The 19,295-nt window shown below is 41.0% G+C and overlaps 1 protein-coding gene across 3 annotated transcripts in view; it reads left to right on the forward strand.

Annotated features, from left to right (window-relative positions):
- The first annotated feature begins 1,580 nt into the window (after positions 1 to 1,580).
- Positions 1,581 to 19,295, forward strand: part of atrn (attractin) — a 136,418-nt gene continuing 118,703 nt past the window's right edge. For all 3 annotated transcript variants that reach the window (XM_004554785.3, XM_004554786.6, XM_012920061.4), the window contains exons 1-4: positions 1,581 to 2,067; positions 13,161 to 13,244; positions 17,080 to 17,193; positions 17,287 to 17,415. In XM_004554785.3, the coding sequence (XP_004554842.1) occupies positions 1,829 to 2,067; positions 13,161 to 13,244; positions 17,080 to 17,193; positions 17,287 to 17,415 (566 nt within the window). In that variant the 5' untranslated portion in view covers positions 1,581 to 1,828. The remainder of the gene's footprint in view (positions 2,068 to 13,160; positions 13,245 to 17,079; positions 17,194 to 17,286; positions 17,416 to 19,295) is intronic.

Raw genomic sequence — 19,295 nt, forward strand, 5'->3', positions numbered from 1 at the left:
ACAGATAGGGATAACTATGTGCTTTAGCTTTGTAATCCTCAACGCTTGTAAAATCAAGTTAAAACTGGAGGTTATCTTCCAATAAAAACTTCAGCAAGGCTTTTTAGCTGTCACTGAGGAAGTACCGTGCCAAAAACAAATCAGGTTAGTCTCAGAAAGAGAATTGTTGATGATCAGAAAGCAGGGGATGGACATACAAAGTTATCACAAGGTTTCCAAGTGTCAAGAACTGGAGAGAGAAGTATCACCAAGAAACTCAAAGAGAGCCACACTGTACAGAATGAGCATGGCAGAGGTAGGGAGAAGAACATTTCAAAGACTCTGGAAAGAATACTAGCCAGAGAAAAATGGCAAATAACCCCAGAACATCTGCCACGACATGAGTGAATGATGGGAATTGTAGTCTCAAAGAACACAATCGCTAGAACTCTGCACAGTAATTGACTATGAGGTTATAGACAGAAGAACATGAAGGACAGCCGAGAGAAAGATTATGAGAGATGAAAAGTACAGCTGTTTGGACACAGAGAAAGAATGGAGAAGCTTAAGTGGAAGTATTATGGTGTGTCTACATCATAAAGCAGAGCTTGCAGGAGGCATTCTGCCCATCTGGTCTTTACATTTCTTTTGGACTTCTTTTTCTTTGGATTATAAATCCAAGTGAAACTTTTGCATTTTGTTTGGGACCATTTATCAGATATACAAAGGCTCACTTATGGTTTAGGATTCTGCCTTCAGTGTCTTGTCTCTCTACCACAACATGTAAGATGATTTGTGAGATTCTGCATCTCGGATTAGAATTCAAGGTTAATAGTCTTAGTTTCACAAGCTATAACTAAAAACGGTGTCCTGTTGTGTGCGCAAAGCATCATGGAAAGTCTAGTTATAGTACTATAACAATCATAGTGGTATACACTTTTCCTCATATTCAGTGACGCATGATTATAAAGTTTAAGCTAAATAGCCAAATAGGTTAACTTAACTTAAGCTTAGAATATGGCTATAAAGTCATAACATTTAAGAGGCAATATTGTATAGGCTTATCAATTATCTGATTTAACCCTCTCAAGGCAGGCTTTGCCTATTTGCAACAGTTAAAAACTAACAACCTGATTACCCCACATACATATTTTATGAGTTTTTTTTTTTTAACTCAGAAGTACCACTGCAGGACTTAGTTGTGCATTAGCAACACAAAGTTTAATTTGAGCCTGAGAGGGTTAAAATGAAATGAATAAATAAACCCACGATATGAATTTAATATCAACAGCTGCTGTTCTCAAGAGCATAAACATTTAAATCGTAAATAGTCTGATTTTATGTGAACTATGTCCTGTAGTGGGAGCGGAGGAAGGAGGTCATATTTCTTATATATCATTATTTTGTATTAAAAAATATTAAAATAAACATCGAACTACGCTTAGAACACGAGCAGCAAACGGACGACGGTGATTATTTTAGAGAAAAAAATAATAAGAGAAAGCTGCTAAGGAGCTGTCTGAGAAAACGAAAGGACTTTTCCTGTCTTCCAACATAAAAGTTTAAAGCCCTGCGCGCTCTGCCTCCTTCCGTTGCGCATTTCCGTTGTCGTGACGTCACTTCTGGATGTAAATATGCGGCTTGGTGCGGCGCTGGGAAACACAACCACTGGAAAGATGTAAACCAACTAACCGGCAGAAACCAGGTTCAGCGAAGACACTAAACCTTCCCTCCAGGGAAACCGTACCTCTGGTCCAATAAACGGAACTACATCAACAGGTAGCTCGTCGGCTCGCTACCTCCGAAGTCAGCGGAGCGCCTGCCTCTAGCAGCCATCTTTTGTGAGAGAATGTACGGGGCGACGCGGCGGGCCTGCTCGGGCTCTGGTCGGGACCGGAGCTCGCTGATGCTGACCACCGCGCTCCTTCTCTCGGTTATCGGGCTGCTGTCCGGCTTGCCTGGCTTCACCGAGGCCAAGGAGTGCGATAAGCCGTGTATGAACGGCCAGTGTAACACCGCCACTGGCGAATGTGTATGTTTCCCCGGCTGGGTTGGGGACCAATGCCAGCACTGCGGAGGGCGATTCAGGTAATGTAAAACACACTGGCAGATTATAGCCTACTGTTAGCAGTGACATAAGCTGAATGTGGAGTCTACGTCTGCCTTGTTTTGCGCCAAATGTTTGCTAATTCAGACCTGACAGTCCTTGTCTGGAGATGGCGAGCAGCCCACACTCGAGGCGTTCAAGTACCGGTCTGCTACTACCTCTGCCCCAGCTACAAGCGAAGCGGTTCCCCCCAAAGGCCACAGTCCTCCTTGTTTAAATGCAGCATGTGTTTGCTGAATGATTCAAGTGTGTGGGTTGGACGGCTATGCCTGTGTGAATGTGGTATTTAACATTTGACCAACATTGAGCTTCAGAGCTTTTTAATCCGAATTAGTGTCACATCTTGCCACTCATTCACGCAGATCATCAGCCTGTTTTCGTACACACCGTTTCTTGACTAAGATCACCTATCAGAAAGGACGGAACCATGAGGAGTAGCCGGGCTGCATGTTTCCTCTGTAGTCTGACATTATTCTTTAGAAAATCTGACAGCACAGACAGACAGACTGCCCCTCAAAACCATTTTGACTTGTAGCACTCTCTGCTAGCCTCTGTTTTTTTTTTTTTTTCAATCTAACCAAGTAATTTATCTCTGACTAAACCAGACTGCTGTTCTGTTGGTAGTGTCCCACTTTTTCAGGCCAGTAGGTGAGACGCTTTGCATTCTTCAGCTTCACGGGACTCTTTGAAAAGCTGCCTGCATGATGTTTGGCCCACTGAAACGTTCAGATAACTGATATTGTGTGCTGATGCCAGGACAGCAGCAGCTCAGGGTCAAAGTATGGGATGGGATGGGGGGCACTGAAGCACTTTGTGCTTTTATAGCTGAGCTGCCCAGGTTAGTGAGAGGTGGGAGGAAGGTACCACTTGACAAACCCATTATTGCATCATCTCTCAATCGCCCCCCACACCCCCCTCGTATCTGCCCACATCCGTGTTGGCTTTCTTTAACTCTGATTTAAACCATGAGTGCCACTAGTTTGTGTGCGAGTGTGTGAATGCCAAAGCTGCACATTTTCGAAAGTTGTAAACTGGCAATTATTACCGCTGTGCCCGTCCTCTGTTCCCATTTTACTGTCACTTTGCATTACTGGAGTTTGTCCTCTGATCTGGAAATTATCCCGCAGTACTTGATGATAGTTTCACTCGGAATCAGTCACGACTATATTATTGATCACTTTCCATAGCATCGCGCCCTTCTGCTCATCCTTCAACTATGACATTTAGCAAGCACCGAATTAGAAAAACATCTTGTTCCCCAAATCATTTTTTTCCTTGACAGAGCTCAAATGTGACCTCTTGAAGTAATTTTACACTTCTGCTTTCTTTCTTTTCGCTGTTAAGCAAGGTGATCTTGTTCTGATGAGCTAGCGTGTCTGTGCAGCTAAGAACGTGTGAGTCGGGTCCACCCTGTAGGCAGCGGATTTTCGTCTCTTTTTTCGTAAAGGGAGTCCAGAGCATTTTATTTAATACTGTGTCATGCTCCCTCTGCTTGTGATCAGTCTTGCCAGGTCATAAAGCAGAGCCAGCGGGAGGCCTGCTGTGTTATGCATGCTCACAAGTCGGTCATGATGAAGGGAAGGGAAGCTGGAACAATTTCCACATTAGTGCAGCCGATTGGTGAGCACATCTGAGCAGGTGAAATGAAGGCTGAATGGCTGCTGAGTGTCTAATGTTTCAGAACACTGGGCTTAAGTGGTCTCTGGGTGAAATGGCTCATCTTGGCTGTGAATAAAAACTGTGATTCTGTTGCACTCGAGTATCAGCCTCGACAGTCTATCAGTGTGGGAAATCATCGCTGACCACCAGCTGCGTTCAGGGTACCCGTCTCTAAGAACGCTGGGTTTGAATGGAGTTAAACTCTGTTTATTAATATTTATGATTTTTCTCTCATTAGTTAGTAATGTGTAATAGAGAAGAGGCTAAAGTCAATGGAATTTGCTTATTTTGTCCTAAACAGCTGACAAACCCAGTGGTTGGCTTTTATGTAGATCTTTATTTGTACGCCACGCTCTTTTATTGTAGGGTGGTGGTTGACTGGCATGCATTAAAAGTATAAGACATACTCTTTCAGTCGCCCTTGATCAAAATACCAAAGCTTTAGGTTCTTTTTCAGGACTGCTTTAATACAACCCAGGGGGTCAACTGCTAGGATGAACCTCCCTACGGGGCTCATTAAAGTTAATCCGTTTTTTCTAAGGCTGCTACGTTTGTCTTTTCCAGCTTCTTTTAAAAGCTTCATCCTGGCATCAGAAGAAAAACTCTGCTGATAAGTGGAAAAAAACGGAGATCTCTCTTTGTTTCACAGTGCTGCCAGACTGGTTGTGGTGCTGCTTGTCTGACTGTGAACTTCGCTAATAGCAGAACAGGCCACTCTCGTACAGTGTAATGTTCAGCTGTCAGCGCTCCTGTGTCAGTGGGTCCAGCATTAAAAGTGATACTGAAGCCACATCACCCTAGGCTAATCATCTTGAAGTGGAACGGTAAACGTACTGCTGCTGTGATTCCACATTTGCTTGGAATCGGCGCTGTGTTACTTTGTTAACACGGTCAAAGTGCTGATAGTTTTTCACGGAGAGCCTGTGGTCTGAGGCCGTGTTTAGCATACAGACAATGCTGCCATACAAGGCTCGGTGAATGCTGGTAAAAGCAGCTTTCTGTGACAGGGGTGTGCCAAAATGGAGTCCCTATTCTAGCTTTGAGGGCCAAAAATCAACATGAAGAAGGGGGTCGTTGTTGTTGAAGCACCCCTCATTTCTTTTGTTTTAGAGTGGTCTTAACATTAGGTCTCCAGGCTTTCTGGGTTTTTCTTTGCACATCCTTTTCACTCATTTTCAGTCCAGTTCTTGTTCATGGAAATTTTCAGGGGATTTTTATTTTTGGAGCGACTTAATGCTGACTTATGAATCATCCAAGTATTAAAAAAACCACCCAAAACAAGGGACGCACTACTGTTGTCTGCACATGACAGAAAACTTGATTTGTATCTTTAGGCGCTTTGGGATTTTTTTCCCCAGAAGGCTGCTAGTAACAAAGATAACGGTTTGACTGAGACAGAATATTATTTTTGCACCAACAAAGTGATTCCTAAACAATAATTAGCTGCACGCTTAGCATATCTCTACAAGGTGTACTGTTTATTCTTAAGTATGTGGAGGAAGCTGGACTAGTGCAGGACAAAAGAAGGCCTAAAAATCTGTCTACGGCAAATAAACTGTAAGTAAGATGGGAGAAAAGACTGAGGTATGCATAATGACACAAGAACTGGACTTCCATCTGATCAAACACACATCCACACATGTGCAATAACACTAAGTGCAATACTCTTTTTCTGACAAAGTTGTATTTTTACTCAGTTGTATAAAGCATTTGTATTTTATTTTTATCCTATTGTATATTTTATTCTACTGTATATGTTATTTTATTATTCTATTCTGTACAGTTATGTACACTATTTTATTCTTATTGTATTCTAATTTTTGCTATATAACATTTGCACTGTCCACTTCCTGCTGTGACAAAACAAATTTCCCACGTGTGGGACTAATAAAGCTTATCTTATCTTAAAAACAGTAACAACAGGTCTTGCAGAATAATTGATCGAAATTTGAAGTTTCAACATGTGTCGATTGTGTAGAGTTACAATAATGACTGTTTGCAGCCGTCTGTAAAACACACTGGATGCTCTGTCGTGGTTTGGGGCTGCATTACAGTCATTGGTGTTGAGGATCTTGTTGAACTTGATGGATCTAAGAGGGCAGATTCTGGTGATCCATGCCATACTATTGGGTAAGCATCCGATTGTCAATGGTTTATTTATGGATTGACCTCCCTAGAGCAAGGACCTGAACATTATTGTAGCAGTGTTCGGTCATCTTTACGGAGAACAGAACAAATGCAGCCAACATCCAAAGAAGAGCTTTGAATGTTCTTCGAGAAGCCTTGAAGGACTATTGAAGAACTTGAGACTACTCATTTCCCATTTTCCTACATATAGTTTAACTTAGTTTTCCATGGATATTTAATTCTGTTATTCCCCTGTTTTGGGTCAGGGAAACTTTAATATTAATCCTACTGCATCACCAGTTTATGTACATTTTGTTAACCTTTGGTCGTGTTGACTTCAAAGTTTCAGGCAGCCACCTTCTTCTTCGTTTTAAATTTCTATCTGAGTTTAGGGCTTTGTGATAGCCACTAACAAAGTACAGGTTCCTTATTTAATTCTTCATATTTGAAATTAAAACATTCAATTACAAATGCTTGCTGTCTTTAAAATCTATTGTTCAACGATTGTACTATACGCCCCTGGGTGTGCGAGGTACACAGAGGATTAAAGCAAATGGATAATAAAAAAAAAAGTCTTTAGCTTGAGACTTTATCACAAACCTTTAACTTCTTATTTCTAATAATTTCTTCTCCGACAATTCACGTCTTACATGTGGACATCTGCTTACGTTCCACCTTTGGAATCAGGAGGGACCTGTCAGTTGGTAATAACTGTTAGTGAGTTAAATTTTCTTTAAAAGTCTTTGGAAAGGTTTTGTAACCCCCCATAACTGTTGATGCTGACAAAACTAATGTTTAATAAAAGATAAGATCAGACTTTATTGATTCCACGGTGGGGAAATTTTAATTTGAAGTGTCTTATAAATATTTATCAGAATTTTATATTTCAAACACATTAAAAACCTTTTTCCGCTCAAATTAAATTTCTCCCCAAGTCCCACAACAAGCAGGCCACAGCTTGATGGCACCTCCACCATGCTGGGTTGGTGTTCCTATACTTGCAAACTCTTTTCTTCTCCAACCAATATGATCGCCGTTACGGCCAAACAGTCAAAGTAGTTTCATCAGACAAGAGCAATAGAAAATTGTAAGATCTTTGTTTGCATGTAAGGACTGGTTTCATTCTGAACACTTGAGTTCTGCAGAATCTTGTTAAGGTGCTTTTAAAAATTGTTCTCAGAGGCAGATTCGCCTCCTTTCTGAGTACTGTAATGGCTGCAGATTTCTACTTTTATGCTGTTGTTTGCTCACCTGGGACCTTCAGTCACTGTAAATTGCTTCTAGGGTTTTTTCCTCTTGTACATTTTGCTAATTGTATGGTTTCATTTAATAGATGAAAGCAAATAGTTGACAGGAAACGAGTGGAGCAAGAGATTGGGAAGAACAGTTCATTAGCTGCTGTATCTGATGGATGGATGTTCTTCCTCTCCTGCCTGACTGGAGCTGTTAAACTAGGATGCAGGCTCACTGTGTTAGAGAAGCTTTAAAAAGCTTTAAAAACTAATAAAGTGACAGTTATAACTGTAAGTTGTAGCTACTATCCTTGCTTGTCATATTAACAACTGTAGCCATGAGGCTGATCTCTATCACATAGTGTCAACAAAAGGCTGCTTCACGCCTGTTGGTTTGAAGACTCTTGGACACAAATGCACATTTTTATTAGCATGACATAAAATTCTTGCGGAGATAATTTATTTAATTTTTTTTCATAGAATGGGGATTCCCAACCAGTTTTCATACGCAGCAGGACGGGGTGGTGCATAAAGAGTCTGATGCCTGTTCATGTTCTGGCACTGGTTTGAGTACCAGTTTTGGTTGCAATTAATGTGAAACCTGGAAGTGTCTCAATTTACCTGCTTATTTTTTAATAATTTTATGTAAAGAGCGCATATTGAATCCTAAGTGCTCTCATAGTGCCACCCCCTCAGTGTTTGGGAGTTCTTGCTTGTTTCTCAACTTTAAAGTGGCTTCTGGAAATGCTTTAATGTAATTTGGGTGAACTGATAGCGGAGTAGTTGGGGAATATATTACGTAGGCTCGGATGCTTGCTTGCTTTCCCCACATTCATCACATCTTGCTCTACTACACGTATCTAATAAAAGCAAAATGAGGGGGATATTAGTGACTGTGCTTTGTTTTAGTTTCCCCAACTCCTGCTGTAGTCCTTTGGTTTTTCACTCGTTCTCACGCTAAGCTTTCTCATCAAATAATGACAGTAATGGAACTGCTGAAACGACAGATTAATAGTTGATTGTGTGTTAAAGAGCTCCTTTGAAATGTCCTTAATAAATGTTTAGAACTGCTTTGTAATAAATGAAACCGTTTTTTCTTTTTTGTTCTCCCATCGGTTTTCCTCCAATTTTATGAGCTGTCATGATCTAAACTGCCCAGTGTATCCTTTTATGTGTTAGTGACTGAATGAATCTATTCATTCAAATGTATATCTATTAGGATTTTGTTTCCAGGTATGGGAAAGAAACAACAACTTTAAAAAGAGTCCCTTCCATTAATGCACTGCTGATGTATGTGTATATCTTAGTGTTGGTTGTTGATCATTTTAGTTTGGGTAGTGGGTAGTGACCGACAGAACGAGATCGCGGATACAAGCGGCAGAAATGAGCTTCCTCCGAAGGCTGGCTGGCCTCTCCCTTAGAGATGGGGTGAGAGGTTCGGCCATCCGGGAGGGGCTCAGAGTAGAGCTGCTGCTGCTCCAGCTGAGGTGGTTCGGGCATCTGACAAGGATGCCCCCTGGGCGCCTCCTGGGTGAGGTGTTCCAGCCATGTCCCACCGGGAGGAGGCCCCGGGGCAGACCCAGGACACGCTGGAGAGATTATCTCTCGGCTGGCCTGGGAACGCCTTGGTGTTCCCCCGGATAAGCTGGAGGAGGTGGCTGGGGAGAGGGAGGTCTGGGCCTCTTTGCTTAGGCTGCTGCCCCGCGACCCGGCCTCGGATAAAGCGGGTGAAGATGGATGGAGTTCAGTCTCTTGTGTAGCTTAAATATTAGTCGATTAGCCCCTCTTTACAAAAGCCACCTCTCCTCCAGTTAACTAATGGCCACACTGCTGCGCTACTGATTTTTGTCTGCTTTAAATGTCGTGGTAAATTTCTTCCCGATGACATTCAAAGTCATATCAAATTTTTAAATCATGACCACCAATGAAAATGTGACATCGCCCCTCTAATATTCTGTAATCGGCCGCTTTCTTCTCTTTGCTACAGAGGCAAAAAGCTTTTTGCCTCTGTAGCATTTACACTCTGTCTGAGCATGCTCTGAGCGTGCCTCTCCAGGCTGTACCACTGAAACAGGACTGTTGTCGCCTTTGAATAAGCAGTTGTTTGCTTTGCTCTCAAGCTGCACCACTTTACCCTTTGCAGACCACTTGGCTCAGCTGCACGAATACCATTTGTATTAGAATAGACTCTGTGAAATGAAGCATTTTATCTAATATCAATTTTTGCCACTAGCAAAAAGCACAGACACTAAGGGATTTTTTAAATCTTAAAATCAGGGTGTATTTTGTCTGAAAGTAAAGATAAGGTGTTGTTATTTCTAATACTGGGGTGATCGTGGCTCAAGAGTTGGGTGTTCGCCTTGTAATCGGAAGGTTGCCGGTTCGAGCCCCGGCTCGGACAGTCTCGGTCGTTGTGTCCTTGGGCAAGACACTTCACCTACCGCCTGCTGGTGTTGGCCAGAGGGGCCGATGGCGCAATATGGCAGCCTCGCCTCTGTCGGTCTGTCCCAGGGCAGCTGTGGCTACAACTGTAGCTTGCCTCCACCAGTGTGTGAATGTGAGTGTGAATGAATAGTGGAATTGTAAAGCGCTTTGAGGGGTCCCGAAAAAGCGCTATATAAATGCAATTTATTATTATTATAACTACATGCTATAATGTGCCTAAGGGCTTAAAGAGCCTCAATATCGTTTTTATACTTTTACACCACTTTAAAGTATAAAAATATCATTTGAAAATATATATTTTTGTTGCAGTTTACCAGCTCATTTTGTATATTATAAGCTTTAACGAAAACAAGGAATTTATAGTGAAACAACTACCAGCTCAGTTCAGTGTTTTGCTCCCAGGTATGCTTTAGGTACACAGTCGCGTCCTAAATGACCCTTTCCAAGTCCCAACATAATACAAACTCAGAGGGTGCAGCTGATAAGCTGTAAATGTGTAACCTAATTCTGGGTATGTCGCTTTCACAGAAGCATCTAATAGGATAAAAAAATATATGAAAATGTTACATCACAGCCAGTGAATCAGTATTTATTTGTTTATTCACCAAATACTTTGAAATGCTTTTAAACAATATTTAAATTTAGAATTTTCTCTCTTTGTTAGCATGTTTGGTTGCTAGCTGAATAGCCGGTGATCCTATTTAGAGAGACGTTTTCCTAATTAATCAAAGATTACGATTATTTGTCACGATTATTCATTAAGTTTATGACAAAAATGTAAACATAACACATCTTCAGATCTATATAAATCGTTGTAAGACAAAATGAATCAGAGGAGCACTGCTTTTACTTTTGGATTATCCTAAATTTTGCAGACAAATAATAATATAAGGTTTTTCACTCGACTGAACCTACATGATGAATGTGACTAAAACTCGTAGCAAAGTTCATGCATCAGCTAGACTCCAAATTAGTGTCTTTCAGGCCTTCAGATGTGTTACTTGTGTTGCTTTGGGGTGCAGACGCACAGCACTCTTTGGATATGATTTCTTCTTGGTTACCTCACGTGCACTAAATCTGAAGTATTTCCAAACAACAGTAATGATCTGCTTCAAGGGGCAAGCTCTTTGCCTTCTGTTGTGCCACAAATTTGCATTTGTTATATACTTGTCCAGAAACTTTGCTGTGCAGTGTGGGAGTGACTGTGATTGGCCCATGCATGCATGTGGCTGGGCAGCGATTTAGAGTGCATTTGATTTGCTTTGTGTTTTAAAACCGCAAAAGCATACTCGATCATGCTCATTTAATTATTGGAAGCCAAAATAGTGATCAGACCTAAAATCCAATTAATTGTGCAGCTTAATCCTAGTATATATTTTGGCCCTCAGTTGCTGTTAGAATTAGTTTCAAGCTGGTTAGAGGCCACTCTTACGTCTGGAGCAGATACTTGTTGATGCTGCTGGATTTCTGACGAGCCCAACTGAAACTACTGAATTTGCTCATTTAGAGTTGAGGCATAACACAAAGCCAGTCCTATCACTTGGTTACTGAAGTGTCACCCTTGACTTCCTCTAATGTTGTTCGACTGTAAGGTTGATGAGTTTCCCTTTGGTTGCAGATCTGTTCCTGTTGTTGTTGTTGTTGTTTTTAAATATTGTTTACCTTGTAAGTATGATAATTGTGTTTTAACAACAGTACAGTATGTTAACTGCACATGCATCAGTGTGTTGAGTTCATGACTTTCTTATCACTCTCACAGGGGGGAGAAGCTGTTTGTCTGCTTGCTGCAAAAGCTGAAAGTCCCTGTTGGCCTGGCTTTATTATCGCTGGCTGATCTGTAATTATAGACATGGTGTACACGTTTGCAAACCTGCCACAAGTCTCACCGTATGTGTTGAAAGTATTCTCTCAAAGGAATCGGTGAGCCATCAACATTCAGCATGGACTCAGTGTAAAAAAAAAAAAAAAAAATCAAGCCAAGATTTGCTGTTCTGTTAAAAACTTTCATCCACAAGTTGCAGCGACAGCACAAAGAGCATTGTTGTCATATAGCGTCATGCATTTGGCCTGTTAACCGCCCTTAACAACACCCTTAGCCTTGGACCATGAGCCTCCAATTCACACAGCTGGGACTATAGGCCTGAACCTCTGCAGTAATTGGAGCAGGCTTAAGTCTTCAGTAACGTGCAGCACTTCTTGTTGCCTAGCTACAAACAAACCTGAGTTGTGCAATATGGAATCTCCCCAGAAGCTCTCAATATAGAGATGAATATTTAAAAAAACACAAAAACATCACACTGAAAGGAGAACATCCTGCTTTTTGGTTTTTGTTTTTTTAAGTGAAAGGATATAAATACTTCTATTTTCCATTAAAAAAAAAAGACATGAAATTTAAAAAATCACTCATATTATAAGACACAAGTTCGGACCTGTAGCAAAATGTCAAACTGCTCAGCTTGTATCGATTGATTAATTTTGCTAAAAGCGCTTTTTTAAAATGTTCTACTTGTGCTGCAGACATCTATAAATCGCTTCTTTAACTGCACATGGGAGCAGTGTGTTCTCTGCAGCTTCCTCAGCAGACGTCGGTGTGAAATGTTGCTGAGAGACTGTTTTGGAACAAGAGAGCGACTGGGTGTGTTGGCAGACTCCTCGCACCTTGAGACCTGCATCAGTAATGATACAATGTCTGTATGCATCTAAGTGTCCCTTGCGTAATTCATCTCCCGACCGGTGCTGTGTCATGAGACTGCAATTGAATTGGCAATAACAGGCCGTATGCCATACTGTACCATTAGTGCTTGTGGATGCCCCTCATGGTGTTGGCCTCGGACAATAATTTGCTGTCTTTGCTTTGTCTTTGTCCTATTTGTTGCTTGCTCAACCACGGTGCTGCTTGAAGAAGACTGTTTAACTGCACACTCTCTGCTTAGTGGCTCTTTTCTAACCTCTTGTTTCATGCAGTCATGAAACATTAGTACTGCACTTTTTTTTTTTTATTTAATTGTACCTCTACATATGGTACTTTTCCTATACAAACTTGAATCCCAAGTTGAGAACAAGGCAGCAAAAGGCTGCGAAAGTTGTGTAATAATGCTACAAAACGGAAAAGTTATTTGCAACTAGTTGGCAACAGGATAAAGAAGAGCTGCTAGAGGGATTGAGTCTTAAAAAAAAGATGTAAAGAATGTTTTCTCTTGCAAAGAATTAGGATTTTGGACACAAAGCAATCATAAAACGATTATCTGAGTTATTACCAGGCCCATCCTGAGTCCCTGATGTTAAAAGTCCACCAGCAAAATGTTCACAGCAAATTCCAAACATGTCAAAGTTATAACAATATAAAAACATCAATCCTCACATTTTAAAAAGACAGAAATGGAAGTAATTGTTTGATAAGCAATCTTCTTTTCAATTGAAGTTTTCCACGAAGTCTTTCAGCTGCAGGTTTTCCTAAGTAATCAAATTCCAGGACAAGCATACAGCTGTTCTAGGCGCTCCGTGAGGCTGTACATGGGCACAGCCGCGCTTTCAGCTAAATGTCAGCTACTAAAAAGTTACATGTTCACCAGTAACCTTGGACCTCTCTCTCTTTTTCCTGTTCCTTTCAGATTGACGGGGCCCTCTGGTTATCTGACTGACGGTCCAGGAAACTACAAATACAAGACCAAGTGCACCTGGCTCATTGAGGGACAGTAAGTACAGACAACGCCATGGGAAAGCAAGTTCTTCTTCAGAGGCGCCGAATTAATTAGCTCAGAACACATTTGTTCCACGTCCTAAATAGCACTAGCAATAGGAGTACTTTTTCAATTGAAGTTTAACAGCTTTGAATATATTATATCATCCTGGATTTAAAAAAACAAACAAAAAACCATTGGGAAAACTGGCACAATCCTGTTGATCATTAGCTTTTGCCATTAGGGGAAACAGTGGGAACAGTGGGAAGGAACCCTAAAAACGTTGAGACTGATGGGATTAGGATTGTGCAAACTGAGGCCGCAACTCAATGTTGCAGGCGGGATTTATAATGATTAGTTTGTGCACAGTATACATTGCAGACTCCTGCTGTGCTCCAGCCCCTGGTAATGTGGATAAAAATGAATGGCAAAGCAAGTGTAAGAAATCCAATAGCCTCCTTTCTCTATCGTTTCAGTCAGCACATCCACGCCACCGAGTATCGATTTAAAGCGACGATTCTTGATTTTTTTTAATTTATTTTTTTTAATTGATTTTTTGGTTTCGAGCTTATCCAAACTTTAAACCCGCCGCTTGCATTTACATTCCAGGCAGATAGCCAGCATGCTCATTCGGGGGAAGGCGGGGCTAACTAAGAACGAACACGTAAGGCTCAGGAGATCGCGCTTCTGCTCGCCGTGCACATCTTACACAGTTTTGAACTTCTGACCTTCGTTTTCCCGGATGGCTTCTCTAATCACCATGTCACCCTGCCGTCCAGTGTTTCATTACATACTGATGGCTCATTTTATATGCCATCTTGAGACTTTAGCCCATCTTCAACAAGAGGTTAATGTAGTGACATATGCGCTATATGCGTCACACTGACAAGAATACTGTTGAAGAGGTTTTATGGGCTTCAGATATGCTCTCACTTTGAACCTTCAAAAGCTCCCTCTGCAGCTAAGTGTATCGAATCCATTTCTAGTGGCTTGAAGTGACTTTATCTCCTGAAAGCCAATGAAATAACTACTAAAATGTGGCTTTGCTCGATGCCTTGCTCAAAGGGGTCCCAGTGCTTCCTACAAAAATAAGGGCTTACATTAGATTAACAATTTACCAGTCACAAGTCCTCTGTACTCGAACCCCAGGGGCTGCTGCCATTCCCCAGTTTGTCTGCTAGGTCATTAAGGAGGAGCCATCGCTTCACTCTAATAAATATAATTATAAAGAGAAAAATGTGACTATTCATAACACATCCTGTATGTCTCAGTTTCTCATCGTAGATGCACTGAATGGGTCTTTGTCTTCTTCCCTCCTCTTTTGAATGATTTCATTTAGCCATGTTTCCCCAAATTTAGAGCAGAGTTTGTTTTTTGTTTTTTAAAGGATCTCATTAATGTCTTCAATCAAAATCAGATTAAGCCAGCTTTTTTCCTGTTTTGCTGAACACTGCCCGTGCATAAAAACATCCGGCCACAGATACTTGGTTTATTCACTGTCTCTGTAGCACACATTGTGCAACAGCGAAACTTGTCTGCCATATAATTCGCTTGATGTAATCGTGTTTTGCTGGTAGACTAAATAACTGGGATGCACGCCGCAGTATGGTTTTTACACTTGATACGGAAAACATAGCCGATTTGTGCAGAACACTGCAATGTGATTCGAATATAAAGGTGTAGTTGGTGGTTGGCCACACACAAACGCTAGTAAAAATGTTGCTGTAGGTGGTGACTGTTTCTACCATATCACCCAGTTAATCATCCACCTTTTATTGTCCTGAAAGTATCATTCCACAAGTTCAGCTGTTGGAAGAGTGCAAAGCTAAATGTGACCCAGTCAACAAGGAAATATTTTTTATTGCACATAATAAAACTATGTAAAAATCTAAACAAAGCAAAAACCTTAGAGTAGGTCCTATCTAATAAAAAATTACACGTTTCCTGGAGAAACTGTTTGTTTCCAAACACAATTAAGTGCAATGGAGTGGAAACGTTGGGGCACCTCTGGTCAAATGTTCTCTTAGTGTGAAAACCAAAGACAGGAGATGATTTCCAGAGGGCTTAAAATTGAAATCTGTGCATTTTGTTAATTGTAAGCAAGATTGATTCTTTATTTCTGTCTTTTACAGTTTTGAATAACAGTGTGCAAAGTTCCCAAAGCGCTACTTCTTCAGGACTTACAGCCATTTTTCTAAGTATCTTAGCTTGCAGAGATTTTCTGTAGCCAGAAGAGTCACATGATTCCTGTTTAGTTAATTTTTGTCTGGTGGCCTTGAATGCACTTCTCTTTTGTTGTCTGGAAACTTTTTTGTTTTTTTATGACATGTAATTCAGGACACTGTGAGAGGCATGCCAAAACCTTCAGCTTGTGCTTGTTAAGTAGTCCATTCCAGGGTTTTGATGCATTTAAGATTATAATGCTGCTGTTACCCTGTTTTGTTTTGTTTTTTTATCTTTAGCGATTTTACATTTGGTATGTTGATGCTGTGATTTTTAGAGGCTAGCCTCAACACAAACCCATAGTTATCTTGCAATGGGATCACAGCACTGAGAATAGTAATGCTGCATGGTTCTTTAAACATAATGCAGGTACAAAGCTCTTTAACTGGACACGCCACAGGCCTCGTTACCACCAGCGTTTGTGTGCGTGCCATTCTGTCTGTCTGTAAACACGATAGCTTAGCGTTTTGGGTGAATTCTGTGAAAACTTTGTAAGCATGTAGAGCTCATGTTACCAGTCTATTCAAATATGGCTCACATCCACCAAGGGCAAATTATTGATTTATTGGTCAAAAATTAACATGAACTATGATTCTTACACGCGAGTCTGTGTGTGTGATTGAGCGTGTATTTATATCTTTGTGGGGACCAAAAGTTGGAAGTTCACTATACTTGTGGGGACCAACACCCCTTATGGGGACCAAAATCCAGGTCCCCACTAGTTTGAAGGCATTTTTGAGACTCAAAATGTGGTTTTAGTGTCAGGGTTACAATTGGGTTATTGTTAGGTTTAGGGTTAGGGTAATATAGAAAGCATTGTATAAAGATTTGACCTCTTCTCGACTTCTCCTTCAAGGTCAAAGTGAAAATAATGGAATGTAGAACTCTTTAAAACCACATTTTGTATTGACACCATATAGGCATACAGGGCCGATATATGGGAATTAAATATCCTGTTACTTTGGACTTCTGACCTCTTCTACAAGTTCAAATAAAGGTCAAACGTCTTATCTTCAAAACTGCTTTAATGCTGCTGCCTTTGTTTAGATTGGCAACATTTAGGAAGTGATGCTGATATATGGGGATTATAAATATAATATTATAGTTTGGATCCAAATATCACCTCAGGATGGGTTCGATCTTTAAAGAAAGTATTTTTAAGACAAAGAGAATGAGCTGCCTCGTTAGTTAGAACTATACTGTGGTATAATATTATATAATGGGCTGAAATAATTCATGCCCAGTTATTTGCAGATTAATACCTCTTATCCATTACCTCCTTCACCTACAGTAAACATCTGTCATGCTGTACTTATCTGATTTTTACTGCACTGCAAACTTAAAGTACATTTTAAAAGAACAAAGAAAACCAGATGAATATGTAAAAGGTAAAAAAAATTCTGCCCAGAGAGTGAGCTTCCTTGGCGAAGGTTTGCGCTCAGACAAGTTTGGATCTGCTAACCTAAAAATCTTGCGAGCAGTTCCCGACCTCTGCTCAAAGAAATGGATATCTGAAAAAGACCGGCTATCTGTTCAGGCTTGTATGTCTGGTCTGTCTTCGACTGCTCTGCATAAGGTTTGACATGTATGTAGCTGTGAGGTCTGAGAACTTGTCTGTGTTTTACAGGCCCAACACCATTCTGCGATTACAGTTCAACCACTTTGCTACTGAATGCAGCTGGGACCACCTCTACGTGTACGATGGCGACTCCATCTATGCGCCCCTTCTGGCGGCTTTCAGGTAAAGCTTCAAATATGTGACAGGCTTGCAACACGCTTGAGTATAAATGGTAATAAAAACACTTTAAACTCTTCTTTTGGGTTATTATTGTAGCGGTCTGATTGTTCCTGAGCGATATGGGAACGAGACCGTCCCGGAGGTGGTGTCTCAATCTGGCTACGCCCTGTTGCACTTCTTCAGCGATGCTGCCTACAACCTGACCGGCTTCAACATTTCCTACCGGTGAGAGAATCTCTGAAAAAACAAAGTACCACATCCTGCATTTTCTTATTTATTTTTAAACAAACAAGGATTCGGCTTTCGCTTCAGGGAAGTCGAGGTTTCTCCGCTGACTGGCCAGACCACAAAACAAATACAGAAACTAGATGTGTTGTTGGCTTCGTCTGTCATTTTTTTTCTTCTTCTTCATATTTGATATTTTAGCTGGAGTGGCAGCTCCCGCATATCGACTTGTTCATAATCCTCTGAGCTGACTGTGCAGTCCTGTCATGCCTCAGGGTTTGCAACTCTCGGGGTCCGCAAATGCGTTCGTGTTGTCAGTCACTCGATAGAAAGTATCTACCAAATGACAAATGCCTGGATACTGAGCCCTGACAGGAGAGCCTCTGTGCAAATCATTTCTGTTTCACTGGCTGAGATTAATTTAGGTGAAGGGCCCACTTCACACCCTTCCTTGGGACACGATGACGCATACAAACCTCTCACTCGCTACATGATTCAGCCGGTGTGCTGGCACGATTGGTGGAGATCATTTTAGCGGAGGATCATGTCAGGTTACTGCCGTCCATTTGCTGCAGTGTGTTGTTGCAGCATCAGTACTCCTGTTATTGTTCAGACACACTGTGGCACTTTTGCTGTCTTTTTGTTTGTGTAACGAATATGTGGTTCCTCCCTGCTTTTCAGGGACTGGACGGATAGAGTGGCCATACTAACACGCGTGTTATTAGCCGCTGAACATCTCATCATGTAATGCAACCATTGATTTTATTTAAGCTTAAGATTTATTATTGGCATTTTAACTTTTTATTAGACTGTTAGACTAGTACAAAGGGTTTACAGGAGGGTGGGAGGAGAGAAATAACACTGAGGAACTGCTTGTAGGCCTTCAGTGTATGGGTTTCCTGCTCAACCAGGTGAGCTATGGTGGTGCCCATTTGATTTATTTTATCTTAAACTGTCTCCATGTATGTGGCATTGCAGTCGTTTGTGGAATTTATAATGAATTTGTTACAAAAAAAAAAAAAAAGTAACGGAGATAAGTAATTAAAAAGCTTGAATGCCCATTTTTAATCCGCCTAGTTTCCTCTGCTTGTCTAAGCAGAGTCAGATGCAGGATCTTTTGCATGTTTATTTCTTCTTCAGCTGTCTCATAGCTGTCGGTGAGGGTTGGAGCTTGGATTGGCTTGTAAACTGAACTGTTTTCCTCTCAGCTCACCTCTGTGTTCAGCATATCTGCCGGGGACATCAATGCTGATGCAGCACCCTGGCTGACTTTTATATCTTTTATCTTATGCTCTGACTCAGTGCAACTCTAGGAAACCAAACACAAATTTAAGCTGAAAGTACTGCAAATATTATTATACATAAGTAAAAGGAGTGAACTTTTAAGGCCGCTCTTTGCCTCTGTCAGTACTTTGGGCCTATGCCAGCAGTTCATTTCTCTCCTCTTTAACATGCTTTTAATGGCTCCATTTGGTGTAGTGTAATGATGCTGCTCTTTGCTCTGCAGTCTGGTATCGACGCTGTGTGCAGGTCCAGAGTTGAGTTTCTGTATTACTTATGGTAACTATGCTACATTGCATGATTAAATATTATAACCTGAAATACCTGAGGCAGAGCAGAGGCCAAATGTAATGGGGACACACCTAAAAAGGTTTGATCAACACATCAGCAAACAGCTGATAATGCAGAAAACAAACAGCTGTGACAAAATTATAAAATTAGATTGTGGATCCACGTAGGGCTGAACGATTATGGAAAATAATCTAATTGCGATTTTTTTTTTGCCCCAATATTGCGATTGCGATGCGATATGCGATAATTTTTTAAGGTCTTTGTCTTCTGTATTATTAAACAAAGACAAGCAATACATCATATAGTAT

This window comes from Maylandia zebra, linkage group LG19 (genome assembly GCF_041146795.1).
Source record: "Maylandia zebra isolate NMK-2024a linkage group LG19, Mzebra_GT3a, whole genome shotgun sequence".
In the NCBI taxonomy this organism is placed as follows: domain Eukaryota; kingdom Metazoa; phylum Chordata; class Actinopteri; order Cichliformes; family Cichlidae; genus Maylandia; species Maylandia zebra.